Here is a 16,963-nt window from a genome sequence, read left to right as displayed (position 1 = left end):
CCAGCAAGAGAAGGCCCCTAGAGCTGCCTTCCATGGTGGGGAGGGGACAGTAGAGCCTGAAAGATGGAGAATGACCTGATGGTAGAGGATCATGGATTGTCTGTGGCTGTGTGGGAGCTGCCATGGAGTAAGGGTTCAGCTCCTCCATCAACGTGCTCAGAGGCTGAGGGTGGTGAAGAGTACAGCAGCCTCCATGGCCAGCAGGAAGATGGCTCTTCTCCTAGCCCTATGCTTCCTACCTAGTCTTGATGGGCTACCAGTCTTCATGAGCCCGACTGTTGGACTGAGTTTGTTGGGCAATAAAGGAGCTGGTGCAGTAGAAGCATTGATATAGTCCTTCCCTCAGAGGGGAATGTGCTGGGCTGGGTGTATTGGACCTGCTCCTCCCCATGAAGCAGAATTCCATAGGCCAGGATTCAGACTCGGTGACTGTTGCTAAGCCCTGCTCCAATGACACCAGCCCTAAAGTAGGAGGGGCAGATGCGTGCAACATCCAGCCTTAATGACACAAAGAAAGGAAAAGGGGGAAAGAGAGTTAGGGGAAGGTACTTTCAGGAAGACAGTAGACCCTGAGCTATGGAGGCAGGGAAAGAGTGAGCGGGGAGAACATTTGTGGGCTGGCCCAGAAGCAGAGAGAACAGCAGTGCAAAGGCCCGGGGTAGAAGAGGGCTGAGATGGAACGGAGGAGCAGAGCAGTTTGAGGACAGGATGGAAGGAGACCTTGCAGACCATTGCTGGCGTTGGCTCTTATTTTTGTGGGAAAACCATCACATGACCCAAGCAAGAGTGATGGCCTGTAGCTCTGACTATTTAAGTTATCAGTTTGCCTCCAGCTGCCTATGTCTACAGTAGGCTTGGCATCTACCAGACCACAGAGGTGGTCCCAGTTCATGCTGGCCCTGAAGGTCCCCTTGTGTCCTCCTAGGGAAGGCACACTAGACACTTGCCCTGGAACTAGGTGGCATCGTGGATACTTCCTCCTTGTCCCAGGAGTCCCAGTAATCAATGTACCCTTCCTTCTGCAGAATTCCAGCTTCCTGTGACTGAACCTGACATCAACAACAGGCTGGAGTCCTTGTGCCTCAGTATGACGGAGCATGCCCTGGGAGGTCAGTGTGTCCTCACCACACACCTGGGGCAGCTTGAGGGTGGGCGGGACAGGAAGAGAGCAGCCTTGGGGTGCTGTGGTGCCTCTTCCCTGCACAGTCTTCATGCTGTGGGGAGATGAGTCAGGGAACTGGAGGCCAAAAAGACCAACACTGTCCCTGGAAGCTCCTCCCCTCAGCACACACTGGAACCCCACAGTGGTGGTCCCAGCCAAATGCAGGAGCTGGAGGCGTCAGACACACACAAGACATGGCTTCTAATGGGAGCATCTCCCACAGCATTGGATATGTTCCCTCTCGGCACTGGATCGACCAGTCTGGGCCAAGCATATCCCAACATGCTCTAAAAATAGAATTTTTGAAACAAAGACCCCTGCTTGTTTTTATATCTCCCTGTTGCAAGTGGCTTGCATGATGGAGCTCCAAAGTTGCTGAGGTGCCCTTTGCCACATGACAGACACGGGTTGGGTCCAATCACACATCTTAACTAGAGCCAGGAGCATGCTCCCCAAGTCAGTGCCCCTACTCTGATCAGTCCCGCCTGCAGTTCCCCGTTATGCCTGTCCTGGGGGGCTTCAGTGCTCTCTTGGGCCCAAGCTCAGGGGTCTGCACATTTGTGGAGAATTGGTAGGAGCAGAAGAGATGACCTCTGTCTACCCTTTCAGCCTCCCCTTCCTGTCCTCTTCTGCCTGGATGGTGGGCCACCTAAGATCTGGACCATTGCCACACCTAGGGCCCAGCTGAGCCTCCTCTAACAGAAGTGGGTAGAAAAGCTGCCGTCCTGAAAATTTTGTTCCCAGGACCCTCCACCCCTGGCTTTTAGATATTTGATCTATGTATGCTAAGGATTGTGTGAAAATATAATCTTGTCCTGAAAACAATACAGGAAATAAATGGTTTGCATGGAGCAGTGTAAAGAACTGGAACTCCCCCAGCACACTTAAATGTCAGGAGGGAGCTCCAGGGGCTACCACAGCACTACAGGGCTCCTGACAAAACAGAAAGGATCCAGGGAGCCCTATCTGCAAACCATTGCTCCACCTCTCTGGTCACACTGATCCTGGACATCCCACAGCATCTCCGGGAGTTGTTGCCAGCTCCTCTCCCCTGCTGTGTCAGCAGCCCCTAATAACTAATGGGAGACCACCCAAACAAGGATCAACAAACTGTGGTGTAGCCATTTATGGGACAGTAACAGCCTTACCAGGGAAGAAGTGCCCATAAACACAGCATGGACAAACTTGAAAGCTTCCCTGGCAGGAAGTCCACAGCCCAGTGTACTGCTGCCCCTCGGTGCCCGGCTGTGTGGGGAGCCTGGTACTGCCTTGTGAGTCAGCAAGGAAACCTGACCTTCCCCGCAGGGCCTGATGGGCCTCGGATAACTGGCATTTGGAAGCTCTTATCAAACAGTTAAGTGCTGCTGTTATCATTAGCAGTGAAAATGCCAAATATGCTTCATTCAGAAGTTTCCATTGAACAGGCCTGTGTTTGGCTTTGTGTGCGTGTGTGTGTGTGTGTGTGTGTGTGTGTGTATGTGTGTGTGTGTGTGTGTGTATGTGTGTGTGTGTTTAATAAGCTAGTTCTTCCATTTTCTCGGAATACCTCTTGGAACTGATGAGATTTCACTAATGCTTTCATCTTGTTAATCTCCTAAGCCTTTTTATTGCTGTGTTTTTGTTTTTTGTTTTTGTTTTCTCTCAACAATCCCTTCTTGTAGGCAGCCTCCTCCTAAGCAGTCTCAGGGGCAAAGGATGTAAATCAAACTGAAGGTGGCTTAGCCCAGTACAGGAGCACTGTGGCCTCCAGCTATGGCAGGGTTTCTAGGGGTCAGCCCTTTCCAGGTGCCAGGGGAGAGAATCCTGCTGGGGACTTCACGCCAGCAAATTAAATCATTTTATAGAAAGACAAATGGCAAGAGGAAAGCACAATTAAATTTCCTCTGGGGCTGGGGAAACAGTCCAGTGGGCAAAATGCTTGCCATAAAAGCCTTAGGATCTGAGTTCAGATCCCCACAATCCATATAAAAAGCTATTCACGGTAGTTTTCACATGTGCCTGTAGTACCTGCACTAGGAAAGTAGAGACAGGCAGATCCCTGGAGTTTTCAAGGTCTAGCCATATGAGTGAGCTCTAGATTCAGGAGAGACTGTCTCAAAAATAAGATGGAAAATAATGAAGATCCCTGACATTGAACTCTGACCTCCACACACACAGACACTTGCACTTATGCACGTGTGCACATACGGACAGAAATGAGACATATAACAGGGAAGGGAGGAAAAGAGAAGAGAAGTCCCTGTGAGGTGACGCAGGGATGCAGGAGGATGGTGTCAAGTCATCTGTATCTAGATGACATCCACTGTGGTCCACAGTGCCAACTTTTAAGTGTCTCTGATGTCTCTGCTCTTCTCTGTTTCCTTGGCAACTGCTGCCCTTCGGGTTCTTGTCTAAGCCCTTTTTCTCTTGGCCTTCCTTTGCCATGTAGAGGGTTGCAAATCTCTCATCAGACTCTGTTCTGCCTAGGGTGTGTCACCTGAGGTATTCATGCGTGATGAACCTCTAAGCCCCTTATAGAGAGGTTCCGGGATCTACAGGCTAGCTTGCTGTCAGAGTCTGAGGCCCTTTCTCAAGGGTTCTCACCCTCTTCCTTTTCCCCTTCCCAGCCCCCTCTTTCCTAAGCCTCACCAGCCCCACTGTCGCAGATGCAGAAATCCTATGCAGGTTATTTTCTCAAGGCACTGGGATGGCATTTATTGCAGTGCTAAGTATTAATCCTATGGTGCTTGCTTGGGTGAGGCGCTCCCTGAAGCTGTCAGTGTGCAGTTTTCACAAGTGCAAATAGTAAATCTGCCTTTCCTTGGAAGACACAGCCTGTGGTTGAAATGCACAGTTCATGTGCCTTGGAGCTGAGCTAGTTGAGATTTTCACACTCCTGGTTCCTCCCTTTCACAACTCTGCAGATTTAGCACTAATGTGTGGGCTGGAGAGCCAAGCAAGAGTATGCTCTACTTTTAGAGATATCGGCGGACATCCGCATGCCAGAGTGGCCTCTGCACACACTCCTGTTCTACGAGCGTTGAGCCCTACGCACAGGCTCAGGCTGACACCGCAGAGAGTCAGCTGTTGATCAGAAGTCCATACCTGTGGGCTAGCTGATGCTCCCATACCCCAAACCAGCGGGGCCACTGTCTCTTAAAGTAATCCCTCCCTAAATTGGCATAGCTTACACATATGCTTGTCCATCCTTGTCTGTACACATGCACATGTGCACGCACGAGTACAAATAGAATTGGGGAAATCTAAATAAGGTCGATGAATTAGGTCAAGGTCAGTGTCCTCGCTGTAATGTCCCGTTACGCCTGTGCAAATTGTCACTACTCTAGGACCTGACACGGTGCCCATATGACCTTGCTAGACCATTTCTTACAAATGCATGTGGACCTATAATTATCTCAATAGGTTTTGCAACAACAACAAAAAACTCTCCTCCAAGTTCAAGCTAGCAGAATTGCCAGTACGACACCGCCAGCAAGGAGGTCAGGAAACCCCTGCAGGGGACTCACTCTCTACCTTTCCACGTCTTCTAGGTCCCTAACTTTCCCTAGAATGCTCAGGCACTCCTGTCTTGTCTCTGAGCCCTGCATAGTAACTAAAAATGTCCCCTCCACTAGGCCTAGCTGGCCATAATGGGGATTGAACTAGCCACACTGGATGGCCTCTAGATCTTGCCAAAGCCAGGGAGGTACTCTGTAGCTAGCCCACTACTGCCCTCATCCAGCAGTCGCGGGAAACCATCTTTTCTGCTCTGTAATGACCGATCCATGCCTCCTTGCCTACCCTTGCCCTTCATCAGACCACCAGCCAGAGAAGCCAAGCTAAAAAGAGATTGCATTGTTCTGCTGTTTTCAGTTTCCCCTGTACCATCCAAGGTCCTCCTCTTGGTGTGCAGATGATTGGGTCTGCCTCTGCGGACCGTGCTAGAGCCCTCGTGAGAACGGGCAGCAGGGCAGAGCCAGGCAGCTCCGCTGTTTAAGTCACTCACAGCCTCTAGTCTCTGAAGCACATGTCCTGCCACAGACACACACCTTGCCATGTGACCGATTCTCTAACATGTCAAGGAGGCAATCATCACAAGCTTCCGATCTGGATGTGTGCAGCATCTGCCTTTGCTTTTCTGGCCTTTATTCTTGCTGCGGAGAATTTGAATCAGCTATATCCATCCCCCTGATTGCCCAGCTGCGGGCAGGAGCAGGTCTCTTTGTGGCCTTTCATCAAGAACTTCAGGAAGAGAGAAACGATGCCAAAGAAATGGGTTTGGGCTCCACAACTGCCCTCACATTCCTATTAAAGCCCCTTCCCTGTCCTTACAGGCATGCTCCTGCCACTCGGTCCCCACCCCCTCCTCCTACACCTAGGGTCACCTCCAGCCCTTGCATTTCATAACCCGTCATTCCACCTCTCTGGTCCCCTACCCATCCTCCCTTGCTGCTTAGCATACTCCTACCGGCACCATTGGCAAGAAGTCATTTTGTGTCTTTATGAGTCTGTCCTTGACTTCCAAGGCTGACCCATCCATCCTTCCCTCCATGGTCCTTCTTTCTGGGAACACGTTGCTTAGAACCATCATCACTCTGAGCATTCTTGTTGATTTATATGTCACTGGGGAACATTCTAAGATGTGAGTACTTGGGATGTAGGAACTGTTGCATCTTGGGCCCCAGGCTCAATGTGGTTCCTATATTTAAAAAAAAAAAAAGGTACTACCAGATGTTAGATGGGCAGTAATGTCAGTGGGTTGGGGGGGGGTGTGCGTGGGTGCGTGGGTGGGTGACTGAAGACGTTGTATCAGAGCCCAGGATGCTCAAGGTGCTGCGGCATTGCCGGCGGTGGGCTAACCCGGAACTGGTTTTGCTCATCTAGTCCTCTGTGGCTCCTTTTCACAGACGGGGTTGACCGGACCTCCACAATCTAGAAACTGAAGATGAGAGTGACCGCGCTGGCCGTGAAACCGACTGCTGCGGGCCCAGTGTCAGCCATCTTCAGGGTTGCATAGACTCTTCCAAGACACTTTGCAGCCTTTTTCCCCTGGTCCCTCGCCCATTTTGATTTTGTGAGAGCGTAGGTCAGCCTTGTAAACATATCAGTAGACCTGGGGTTGGTCATGTTGTCATTTGTTTCTGTCATGGGATGGGACGGTATGCAGGGTGGGGAGGGGACGTGTGGGACTGGGAGGGGGTGGAGGGTCGCTAGTGGCTTCCTGGATGGAAATGGGGTGGGGAGAGAGTTGCAAGAGGACACACAGGAGGGAGGTAGCAGCCCTGCCCTGGGGAACCTTCTCGAAAGCCAGGCTTCGTCGTCAGGCTGCAGAAGATGGAGGATATAGCGACCGGAGCAAGATGGCGGCTGGCCGGTTTGTGTCTCCCCTGACTGGATTTCTGTGCGGCCCGACTTGAAACAGTCGACAGAGGGCTGTGTGGCAACAAGGGCAAGAGGACGAAATTCCCTCCAGCAAACTTTCGGATAAACTTTGATTTGTGTATTGTTTACATAAGAATTTTAAAGGGTACATAATGCGTAGCGTTTGGGTAGAACTTCTCTTCATACTATGGTTTTTTGTAAAAGACTGATTATTGTTATGGATTCATTTTGTTTCATCTATTTTTATAATAGTAGCAGGGTTGTGTTTTAAAATGGCTGCCAAGCTCTGCTTCTCGGGAAGAAGGATGCTGTCAAGTAGGCCTCGAGTTGCCTTCTCCCAGCGTGAGGAGGGAGGAGTGGTGGGAGGAGCAGTGGGAGGAACGGTGGGAGGAGCGTGTGGATGGACTTGGAAGGCGAGGATGTGGCAAGGACACAAAGATGGTGGCGCCATGTGATCAGTTATGGATTTGCTCATAGGTCACCCAGAAATGATAAACTTTGCAACCTCCTTCTGGGCTGGATTTGCATCCCACCCTCCCCACAGGCTCCATCCTACCACCCCTGGGATCACTCCACAGACACACAAGAGGACGCAGGTCCCTCTAGCCTGCTCAGACTCAGAACATTTGCCATGGAGGTTTTGCCGGAGCCTAAGCCTGGGCACTGTATCCCTTTTCACTCCATCTCTGCTGGAGAAGACTGGTCCAGCGATAGCATCAAATCAGTGCAGAGAGGCAGAGGCTCCAGCATCCAAGGCAGGCTATGAAAGCAGAGGCAGGAAAGGTTAAACTCATGAGAGAAATGGTGGGGCTAACCATGCCCATGAGTCAGAGATGTGCTGTATCTTGGGATGATTTATCCAGCCTTACACAGGGAAGGGAAAACACACTCACATGCACCCATGAACATGGTGAGGGCTTAGCTGTGGCTCCGCGGGGTCATCGCTCTATTTCTTAAGGGCAGCAAAGACAATATTTCAGAATTTGATCCAATGGAGTATATTAGAATCCATAAGGAATTGTGCACTGTACTGGAAAATTAGTTGTGCAAATGTGATGGTGTGAATGCCTAGCCAGAGGCGTGATCTCGGAGATAATATAAGGCCTGTTTATTAAATGGGTGAGACTGATACCTCTTTAAAAAATAAAAAAGTTATGCCTAAGTCAAAATTAAAGGGATCGGACAGTACAAATGGCCGGACCTTGCCCATGGTTATTTTTTCAAGTTAATGAAGGGCATTCAGACTTTAAAGGCCTTAATAAAAATCCACACAACTTTGTTTTCCTGTCAAGATTACAAATGTCCACCTAGCCCAGCCTTGCATGCTGCAACAGAAATCATAAAGTCCTTTTACAGTCCAGAAGGCCAAGGGCACCGAAGTAGACAGACAGCTCTCAGTGAGCACAGAAGGCTTGGGTACACTGTTCCATGCACACATTACAACAACAATCACAAAAGATTCAGGCCACTCCTCTGAGGACCAGGTCTTGGAGATGCAAATTCATGTGCAGAAGAAGGCAGCATGTTTATATATAGATATATAGATATATAAATTTTTTTAACCAAGTGCCATTAACACTCATCCCTCATGTCCCTTTTCCATACAATGTCAATGTTGGGGAAGGAGCTGGGATGGAGGATCACAGGTAAGGCAGAATAGCTCAAAATGTCGAAGGCCAAAGGTAAGGCCAGAGGGTCTGAGGATGTGTTTGGAGGAATGTTGAGGAGATAAGCAGAGAGGAACAATGGGATTCCTCTTCTCGTAGAAAGGAAAAGGAGTTCGGATCTGCCACATATCCATAAGGACACAGGCTACTCGGAAACCAGACTGCGACCACAATCGCATGAGCGTGAACCTTTTACAAAGAAGACCATAGAGTATTTGCAAATCTGAATTTCTATTTATTCCTTCATTGAATATAGAAACAATGGTTATCTGATTATTAGAGATATTATTTTGGATATGTTACTTATTAACTCGCTATGGCTGGTAACCATGATGAAGTCTGTTATTAGTAACAATATAATTCTTTTTTTAAAAAAAAAAGAAAAAAGGAAAGCTTATTTTTCATCGACTGTATAGATTTATCTACTTAGTTGTGGTTTGCTATGTTAATGTTTTCATTTTTTTTTAAGTTTTCTGATGATTTTGAGAGCCTCTCCCCACCTAGTTTTGAGTCCTGTGTTGACTGCAGGTATACAGCTCAATTTAAAAATCCTAAAGCAAAAAAAAAAAATCTTATTTATAAAAAGACCGCAACAGTCGCATGCCTGGGACTGTGAGGTTGGACCTGTCGGGATAAGCTGCAGTGCCTTTTTTTGTATTTACCCATTGACACCCCCACGCAGCTGTTTTATATTAAATAGTAAAGGTTTGAAACTTTCAGAATAAAATCTATTTCACTGCATAGCCCCCCCCCCCACCTTGCTCTGATTTAAGCAGTGTGTTGCTGCGCTGTCTGAAGGACAGTGCTGTTTTACAATGTCATGGGTGATGTTTTATTGGTGCTTTTTACTCATAGTGTTTTCTTACCAGAAAACAGTAGGAAGAAACACACGAACTGTGTACAAGACACGAAACATTGCTGCTGATGGTTTTTGTTTTTCTGTTTTGTTTTGTTTTTTTTCTCCCTCCCAGCCACACGCTTTTGAGTTTCACTTTTTTAAACACAAACCCAGTGAGCAGAGTAGATGCTGCTGGGTCTGCCTGCCAAGGGCTGCTGTTTGCACCAAGCTCTCAATCCTGGGTTGAACTGAAGGTCTTTCTCTGCTACCCGGGATGGGAGCTGCGGCTGGGCCTCACCTCCCATCCTTCTGAGGCGACACTGAGGAAACCAGATTTTCTTTTGAGGTGTCGTCGGCTGCCTTTTACAGGATGGGAGTCTCCTCCGGGCCTTTTGTTCTTCTGTGCCTCTTGTAGCTAGTGCTGATGCCAGGTTTGTAGATGTGTGCACCCAGAGCCTGGGCTGAGGGCTGAGCTAGAGAAGAGCGGAAAGTGGGTTCCGTAGGATGTCTTTCCACTGCAGCCTGAGTGGGGGAAGCATCCTGCCCAGGGTACTCAGGTGTGCCTATTACAAACAGAACCTGCAGAAGGATAAGTTGTACCCGGAGCTGTGATAACACTAATGTTGGGGTTTTTTTTTTTCTTTTTTACAACTCATCAGAGATGTTTGCAAAGTGACTTTTATTTTTAATTCCTTTATCTTGACTTAAAGGTGAATGTGTATCCTTCTGGGAAGAGCAAGAAGAAAGCAGGAATGTTAGTAATGGCAAACAGAAGACTTCCTCCTTTATTAATATATAACCCTCACGTATTTATGCCTAACGTAAGCTGACCTTCAAAAGGCTTTCTTGCGTCGCATGCCCTGTGCAGGCGTCTGTATTGTACATGCATGCCTTTTGTCCTGTTTTCCTGTATAAAATTAGTGAACAAAGAAATATTTTTGCCTAGTTCATGTTGCCAAGCAATGCATATTTTTTAAATTTGTCATATATGGAAAGAGCATGTTTGTTACATGTAAAAGCTTTACTGATATACAGATATCCTAATGGTTGGTGATGCTGTTCTTTGCAAGTGTACAGTTTCCAACTGTTGTTACGGTGACAACACCCTCATGGTCTAAACTTGCTACCGTGTATTTATTATTCATTTCCTCTCCGGAATTAAGACTCACGGCTATATTTCCTATGGTTATATTGAGAGCGAAGGGAAATGATTAATACAAGGTTTTGTAACACTGGTGTGTGTGTGTGTGTGTCTTTTTAGCCCCCCCTTCTGTAAACACGATCAATTATTAACAAAACAAACAATGAAACAAGACAAGTCTTAGAAACCAGCCCTGAGTGGTTTGTAACCAGTCTCAGCTGATCAAACCATGTGCTCCTTTCTGAAACGGTCAAGGGAAGGGTTGGCAAAATGTATGCAGTTTGACCTGTGCCCAGAATAGTCAATAAACGCTTTGCCCAAATGAAAAGCAAAGAACCTTTGCAGCTGTGTTCATGGCTTTCTCCTGTTCTGGATGGCCTTTGCCACATGGGGCACTTTTACCACAGCCTCCTGGGAGTCTTGGGACTTCACCTGCATGCGGTTAGGATCCCATTCTCACACTTCTGATGGCAGTATGACGACATACATGATAAGTTCTAAGTATCCTATGGTTAAGTGTATGTCTAAAGAGACAGGCTTGGGTTTGAAGTCTGGCTTTAGTGTTCTTTGTTTTGGCCTATGATGATTCAACCTTGATGTCTTTAGACCTCTAAGCCAAAGAGGAGTGAAAATGAAATATGGGATAACAGTTATTCCCGTCTGTAACCTGAACCCCAAAATTCTCCGAGGATGCCCCGCCTAACACTGGATCAGTGAGGCCTTAGGATTTCTAGTGAAAAGACAGCATGACCATTGCAAGTCTTAGAGAGGAAAACATTTAATTGCGGCTGGATTAAATACAGTTTTGGAGGTTTAGTCCATTATATTCACGGCAGGGAGCAAGGCAGCGTGTAGGAAGACGCGCTGCAGAAGGATCTGTGCAGGCTACATCTGGATTGGCAGGCAGCAGGAAGAGACACTGGGCCTGGCTTGGGCATCTGAAAGCTTCAAATCCACCCCAGTGATGTACTTCCACCAACAAGGCCACACCTTCAATAATGCCACTCCCTCTGAGTCTATGGGGCCCATTTTTATTCAAATCATCACAAATGACCACACTGCTACTCCCTTTCTCCAGGCTCAGTTGCTTAAGAGACATAAAAAATCTAAATTGGAACTTGAAAACGAAGAAATGCCCCCATAACCCCTAATGAGCTATGAGAATATTGGACCTCACTTTGAAGAGAAAGGCAAGATTAGGGAAGGGCAGTGAGGCAGCTAGTGCTGCCCCAGCTGGCCTGACAGCAAGGTTACAGTTCTGGGCAGCAGCCTTGCAAGGGGGTGTTCGATTCTAGACAAATGTTCTCCACAGAGGAAAGCTTGCAGGGCATCCCATGCCCCGGCACCACAGATATATAATTCCACTCTAGAAAAGGGATTGGGCCAGTGAGATGGCTCCGTGTATAAAGGAACTTGCCACCAAATCTGACAACTTGAGTTCTACCCGGGGAAACTATGGTGGAGAGAGCTGATTCTACAATGCGTCCTCCAACCACGCACACACACATGCACACACAAATGTACACATGCATGCACACATGTGTGTGCACACACATGCACACTTTAAAAGAAACAACTGGTGAGAAGTGATGGAGCAAACCTTTATCCCAGCACTCAGGAGGCAGAGGCTAGCCTGGTCTACATAGTTCTAGATCAACCAGGACTAAGCAGACAGAAAGGACAACAACAGACATGATAGTAGCATGGAAGAAGCCAACTCATATCCCAGTGGGCCATGCTGGGGAGTCCACTCTCTTGGTTTGTCCTATTGGTCCATCGCCACATCTATCATCCACGGGAAGAACTCTGTTCCCCAGAGACAATTCAGGCCCACTGGCATCCCACCACATACCTGCAGAGAGTGTTTCACAGGTGTTCAGACTCACCTGATAGACACCTCTGGACATGCCTGTTGCCTCATACGGGAAGTTCTGCCCACTCTGGGTGTGTGAGCGTTCCCTGACCCGGATCTTGGACAGCATATGTAGAGGGAGTTGAACGGTAACACACATGTTCTATGCTCTCTGTTTTAATTATGGAAGCAGAAGTGTTATGAGCTGCTGCTTCTGGAACTACCATTGTGATGGGCTGTAATCTCAAACTGAGTTAAGCCTTTTCTCCTTTAAATTGCCTTTACTGGGGTATTTTATCATAACAGGAAGGAAAACTAAGACATGAGACAACAGGTGTGTACAAGCTTCACTGCCTTCTATTTCTGTCCGCTTCTCCTGACGCTTGAGCCCCTCCCCTTCCATGAGGATTTCAGCCTCTAGGCCTTAGCAGTAGCTCTGGGATCCCCTAATCTGGGCTTCTGTGAACAACACATGGTTACTGGCTTTTTCCATTTAACACAATCCAACTCTTTTGTGAGGTACAATAAAAATTAAACCTACACTGGCCCCCTTGCTGTGTTTTATGAGATCAAGCAGACAGATTATTCTATCCAATTCCTGTAAGGTCACCGTGTTCTGCTTCGCTAGGCTCTGAGGACAATCAAGAGGAGTTGGATGTCGGGGTTCTGCTGCCAACGAAAGCCAGGCCAGCAATGCTCTCAACACAGGTCCCAGGGATGCCTAGAACTTGGCCCAAGAGCGATGACCAATCAGGCTGTTAGTCACTCTAAAAGCTGAAAACAAAATAGGTGGGAAATGGGAAGTGGATGTGTGGGTGTGTCACCACTAAAGCCGAAGTCTTTGGAAGCAAGCCCGTTTGTAGAGCACTATTCCCAAGCCGCCCTCCAACCTTCACATTCCCATCCCTGGCGCCTGGCCCTGGTGGATTGAAAATGGAGGGTGGTGTGTGTGTGTGTGTGTGTGTGTGTGTGTACATGTTCACACACATTCGTGTCTGTGTCTATGAAGCAGGAAATGTAGTCTGGAAAAACTGGGAGACAGGCATGACATCACTGTGGCTGAAGGCTCTGCTTGAACAAATGATTGTTCAGTGTGTCCTCCAGGCTCCCGCCTGGCCAGTCACTCCCTCTGCCCATGTGGCTTCTGTCCACAGACACTGGCTCCTCTATGTTTTCAACCTGGGAATTCAATGTCTGAGAATTTCCTCTGTGGAATATTTTAAACGCTTAAGTGCCTTCTACTTCAACTTTAAAAAACAGCCAGGAAGCCTTTTAGCAACTTTATAAAGCTTTAACTTTACACACATTTAAAAAAAAAAAAAGACTTTTGCGTTTATATTTGACACAGGGGACTTCTTTTGGTTTTAATACTACATTACATTTGTTGTTTTTTTGATTGGTTGGTTTTTGTTTTGTTTTGAAATTTTTACTGTTTTAAGACCAATGCAGGAGAAACAAAATCCGAGACTTGGTGAGTGACTTGATCTCTCTCTCATCAGGGCTGATGGGACTTCAAACAACAGCAGCACTCCTGGAGGACCACAGCCAGTGTACCTCGGCTTGCTTTGATGTCCTTGGGAGGTATTTCCAGTGTGTGTGCGCGCATACGCACGCACCTGCACATGTACCATAGACACTTGCCAGGCTCAGTTAAGTGAGGTTGAATGAGTCCACAAACCCTGACCTCACATCTGTCCAGTTAAACCTTACCGCTACATTTCTTGTTGGGTTTAGCCCCAATCTGGTCAGTACAAAGAGGTGTTATGCTCGTTGTTTTGTTTTGCACCTCCCCTAGCTTCTCCTAACATTGGCCTGAGTCCTTAGCTTGCAAGACTGTAGTAGGAGCTGCGGGCAGTGTCCCGCCGCCCGGCTCCTGCATGGTTAGTTTTATACTCGAAATAACAACACACAAATTGTATTCTTTTAAATACTGCCTGGCCCATTATCTGTAGCCTCTTATTGGCTAATTCTCACATCTTGCTTTAACCCATATTTAGTAATCTGTGTAGCACCATGAGGTGGCTTACCAGGAAAAATCTTAACCTGCATCTGTCTCGGAGAGGAGATTCATGGAGACTGACCTCACTGCCTTCTTCCTCCCAGCATTCTGTTCTGTCTACTCAGCCTACCTAATTTTCTGTCCTATCAGGGCCAAGGCAGTTTCTTTATTAACCAATGAAAGTAACACATAGACCCTCCTCCATCACAAGACAGAATGTGCACACATGTGGATGAGATCATAAAGACACAAACATGCACACACGTGGATGAGATCATAAAGACACAAACATGCACACACGTGGATGAGATCATAAAGACACAAACATGCACACACGTGGATGAGATCATAAAGACAAACGTGCACACACGTGGATGAGATCATAAAGACACAAACGTGCACACACGTGGATGAGATCATAAAGACACAAACGTGCACACACGTGGATGAGATCATAAAGACAAACGTGCACACACGTGGATGAGATCATAAAGACACAAACGTGCACACACATGGATGAGATCATAAAGACACATTTTACAGAAAATTTCCCTTTACCCATTGCTAACTGCACCAGGCCAACCCCAGGGCAGAGAACACAGAGCCAGCAGCCTTCTTTGAACTAATACATTTCCAGACTGGGCCAGGCTGTCTCCTAAGCAACCTCGTGTGACTGCTAATATCCAGGTTCTCTCTCGCTCACCTGCAGTGCAGTCCAGTTTCTCCAGGTCTGCTTCTAAGGCATTCATGGTTAACCTGCTCTTCAAAAGGCTAAGATTCCAGGGCACAGAGTTAGCTGTGGGCTTTGAAGTCTTTCCTGTACATACAACATCCTGAGAATGAGATGCTAACCAGCTAGACACCTGGAAAGAGAGAACACCAACAACAAGGTCCTCTCAGATCCATAGGGGAAGTTCAGAGTTAAAGTGAGGTGGCCACATGACAAAACCTGAGCTGCTCAGAATACCCACCGTCACCGCTGCCGCCACCACCCGTGTCCCATTCCTCCAGTCTCAGCTTGAATGATGTGAGCCTAGGACGGTGTCTGTTAGAGGGTAAAGTAATGGGACTGGTACCCAACTCTCCCAGTAGGACATGATAGCCCGTACAGTCAAGATGGAGCCATGGACATACCTCTGCTCTGATCTTTGGGGTCCTTGAAAAGCTCCCTCATTCACTTCAGAGAGAAGATGTCAATCCTTGTCCCTTGGAAGACAGTAATACCCCAAATACTAAGAGCAGGGACCATAGTTAAGGGATGGTCAGCGAGTAAGACCCTCAGGTTCTCACCATCTCATAGATACGCCTATTTAAATGGATCTTTGGGCACAAGCTCTCAGAAGTGTGAAGGGAACCAGATGATAATGTACCAAATCTGGATTCTGCAAAAGACGAATGAACAACACATTGAAGAGGCAGGAAGGAAAGAGGTGTCCTAGTCCTTCCTCCTCTAGCTCCCAGCAATGCAATGTGTAGACTCCTCCCACCTGGGAAGGCGAGAAGAGGAATATCCAGGCCTTGCACTTGGAAAGCAGAGCCAAGATCTGACCAAACCTCCAGACCTATGTTGTTATCCCTGGTGCCCCCATCACTGGCCCTCCATCTTGGGACAGAGGCAGACTCCCTGCTCCCTAACGGGTACAACAGAAAAACAGGACTGTACCCTGGAACTCAGTGTCAGCACACTGTGCTGAAAGCCAGAATCGTGCAGAACCTTTATCAGAGCTGGAAAGCCAGGCAAAATTCCACAGCACCTGACTGCAGGCCAGAGCCTGTGATAAGGCACCTGGGCCCACCCAGGCCCACATTCAGAAGGGGCCCTTTTTTAGACACTCACTGAAAAGCACACCAAACAGCAATGTGTGACAAACTTGGTCTCAAAGTGTCCTCTACTAGTGAAATGGCGACAACAGCTGATCATAGGCTTGTAACAAACCCGTACTTAAGGTTCCATCTAGTGATGGAACAGCAGAAGTGACCGCAGGCTCTGAAGAAAAATAAGCATCCTGCTTAAAATCCCTGGAAGGAAAGCCACAGGCAAGGCCAGATGAGGAAATCAGGAGCAAACAGAGCCCTCTGATGTGCAGAGAACACCACACACCAACAGCATCAAAATCGTCCTTGAATCCCAGTACTCTGAAGGCAGAGGCATGAGTTCTCTGTGAGTCTGATGGCCAGACTGATCTAAATATTAAGTTCCAGGACATCCAGGACTTCACAGAGGTACCTTGTCTTCAAAAGAAGAAAAAAGAAAAAACAAGGAAGTCCAGGGAGGAGCTAGAGATGGCTCAAAACCAAGTTCAGTTTCCAGCACTTAGATCAGGTGGCTTAGAACCACTTCCAATTCCAAGGGATCCAACATCTCTGGCCTCTGTGGGTACCTGCTTTCTCTTCTCCTCCTCCTCCTCCTCCTCCTCCTCCTCCTCCTCCTCCTCCTCCTCCTCCTCCTCCTCCTCCTCCTCCTTCTTCTTCTTTTCTCTCTCTCTCTCTCTCTCTCTCTCTCTCTCTCTCTCTCTCTCTCTTTCTCTCTCTTTCTCTCTCTCTCTCCCTCCTTCCCTCCCCCCAAAATACACACACACACACACACACACACAATTAAAAATAAATATGCAGGGAAATGTGATCTGTTGGCAAAATAAGATTCCAGAAACTAATCATAAAACAATACATGCAAATGCTTAAAGAGCCAAACTAACTGCTTAAAGAAAGCCCAAAGAAATGATGTGGCCTTCTGACCAGAGACACAGGAGACTTGAAAATAACTGTGAAATAATTAAATGGAAATCCCTGAGCAGAAAAGTTAAAAACAAAACAAAAGGCAACAATAACAAATAAATCAAACAGGAACCAGTGAAGGAAAAGATACCCTTTTTGAGACCCACTGCTGGAAAAGGAAGAGAATAAAGAAGAGGCGCTGCAGAGAGGGCTTGGTCCTGAGAAGAA

At 47.5% G+C, this 16,963-nt stretch overlaps 1 protein-coding gene across 2 annotated transcripts in view; it reads left to right on the top strand.

The window, feature by feature from the left end:
• The window catches only part of Samd4a (sterile alpha motif domain containing 4A), a 220,065-nt gene extending 211,317 nt beyond the window's left edge, over window positions 1-8,748 (top strand). The window contains exons 10-11 of one of the 2 annotated variants that reach the window (XM_075949972.1): window positions 1,026-1,109; window positions 6,049-8,748. In XM_075949972.1, the coding sequence (XP_075806087.1) occupies window positions 1,026-1,109; window positions 6,049-6,077 (113 nt within the window). In that variant the 3' untranslated portion in view covers window positions 6,078-8,748. The remainder of the gene's footprint in view (window positions 1-1,025; window positions 1,110-6,048) is intronic. The other variant, XM_075949971.1, reaches the window with a different exon arrangement.
• The last annotated feature ends 8,215 nt before the right edge of the window (window positions 8,749-16,963 follow it).

Source organism: Microtus pennsylvanicus, chromosome 15 (genome assembly GCF_037038515.1).
Source record: "Microtus pennsylvanicus isolate mMicPen1 chromosome 15, mMicPen1.hap1, whole genome shotgun sequence".
Classification (NCBI taxonomy): Eukaryota; Metazoa; Chordata; class Mammalia; order Rodentia; family Cricetidae; genus Microtus; species Microtus pennsylvanicus.
Note: the sequence above shows the minus strand (reverse complement) of the source record. Positions and strands in the feature narration are given on the sequence as shown.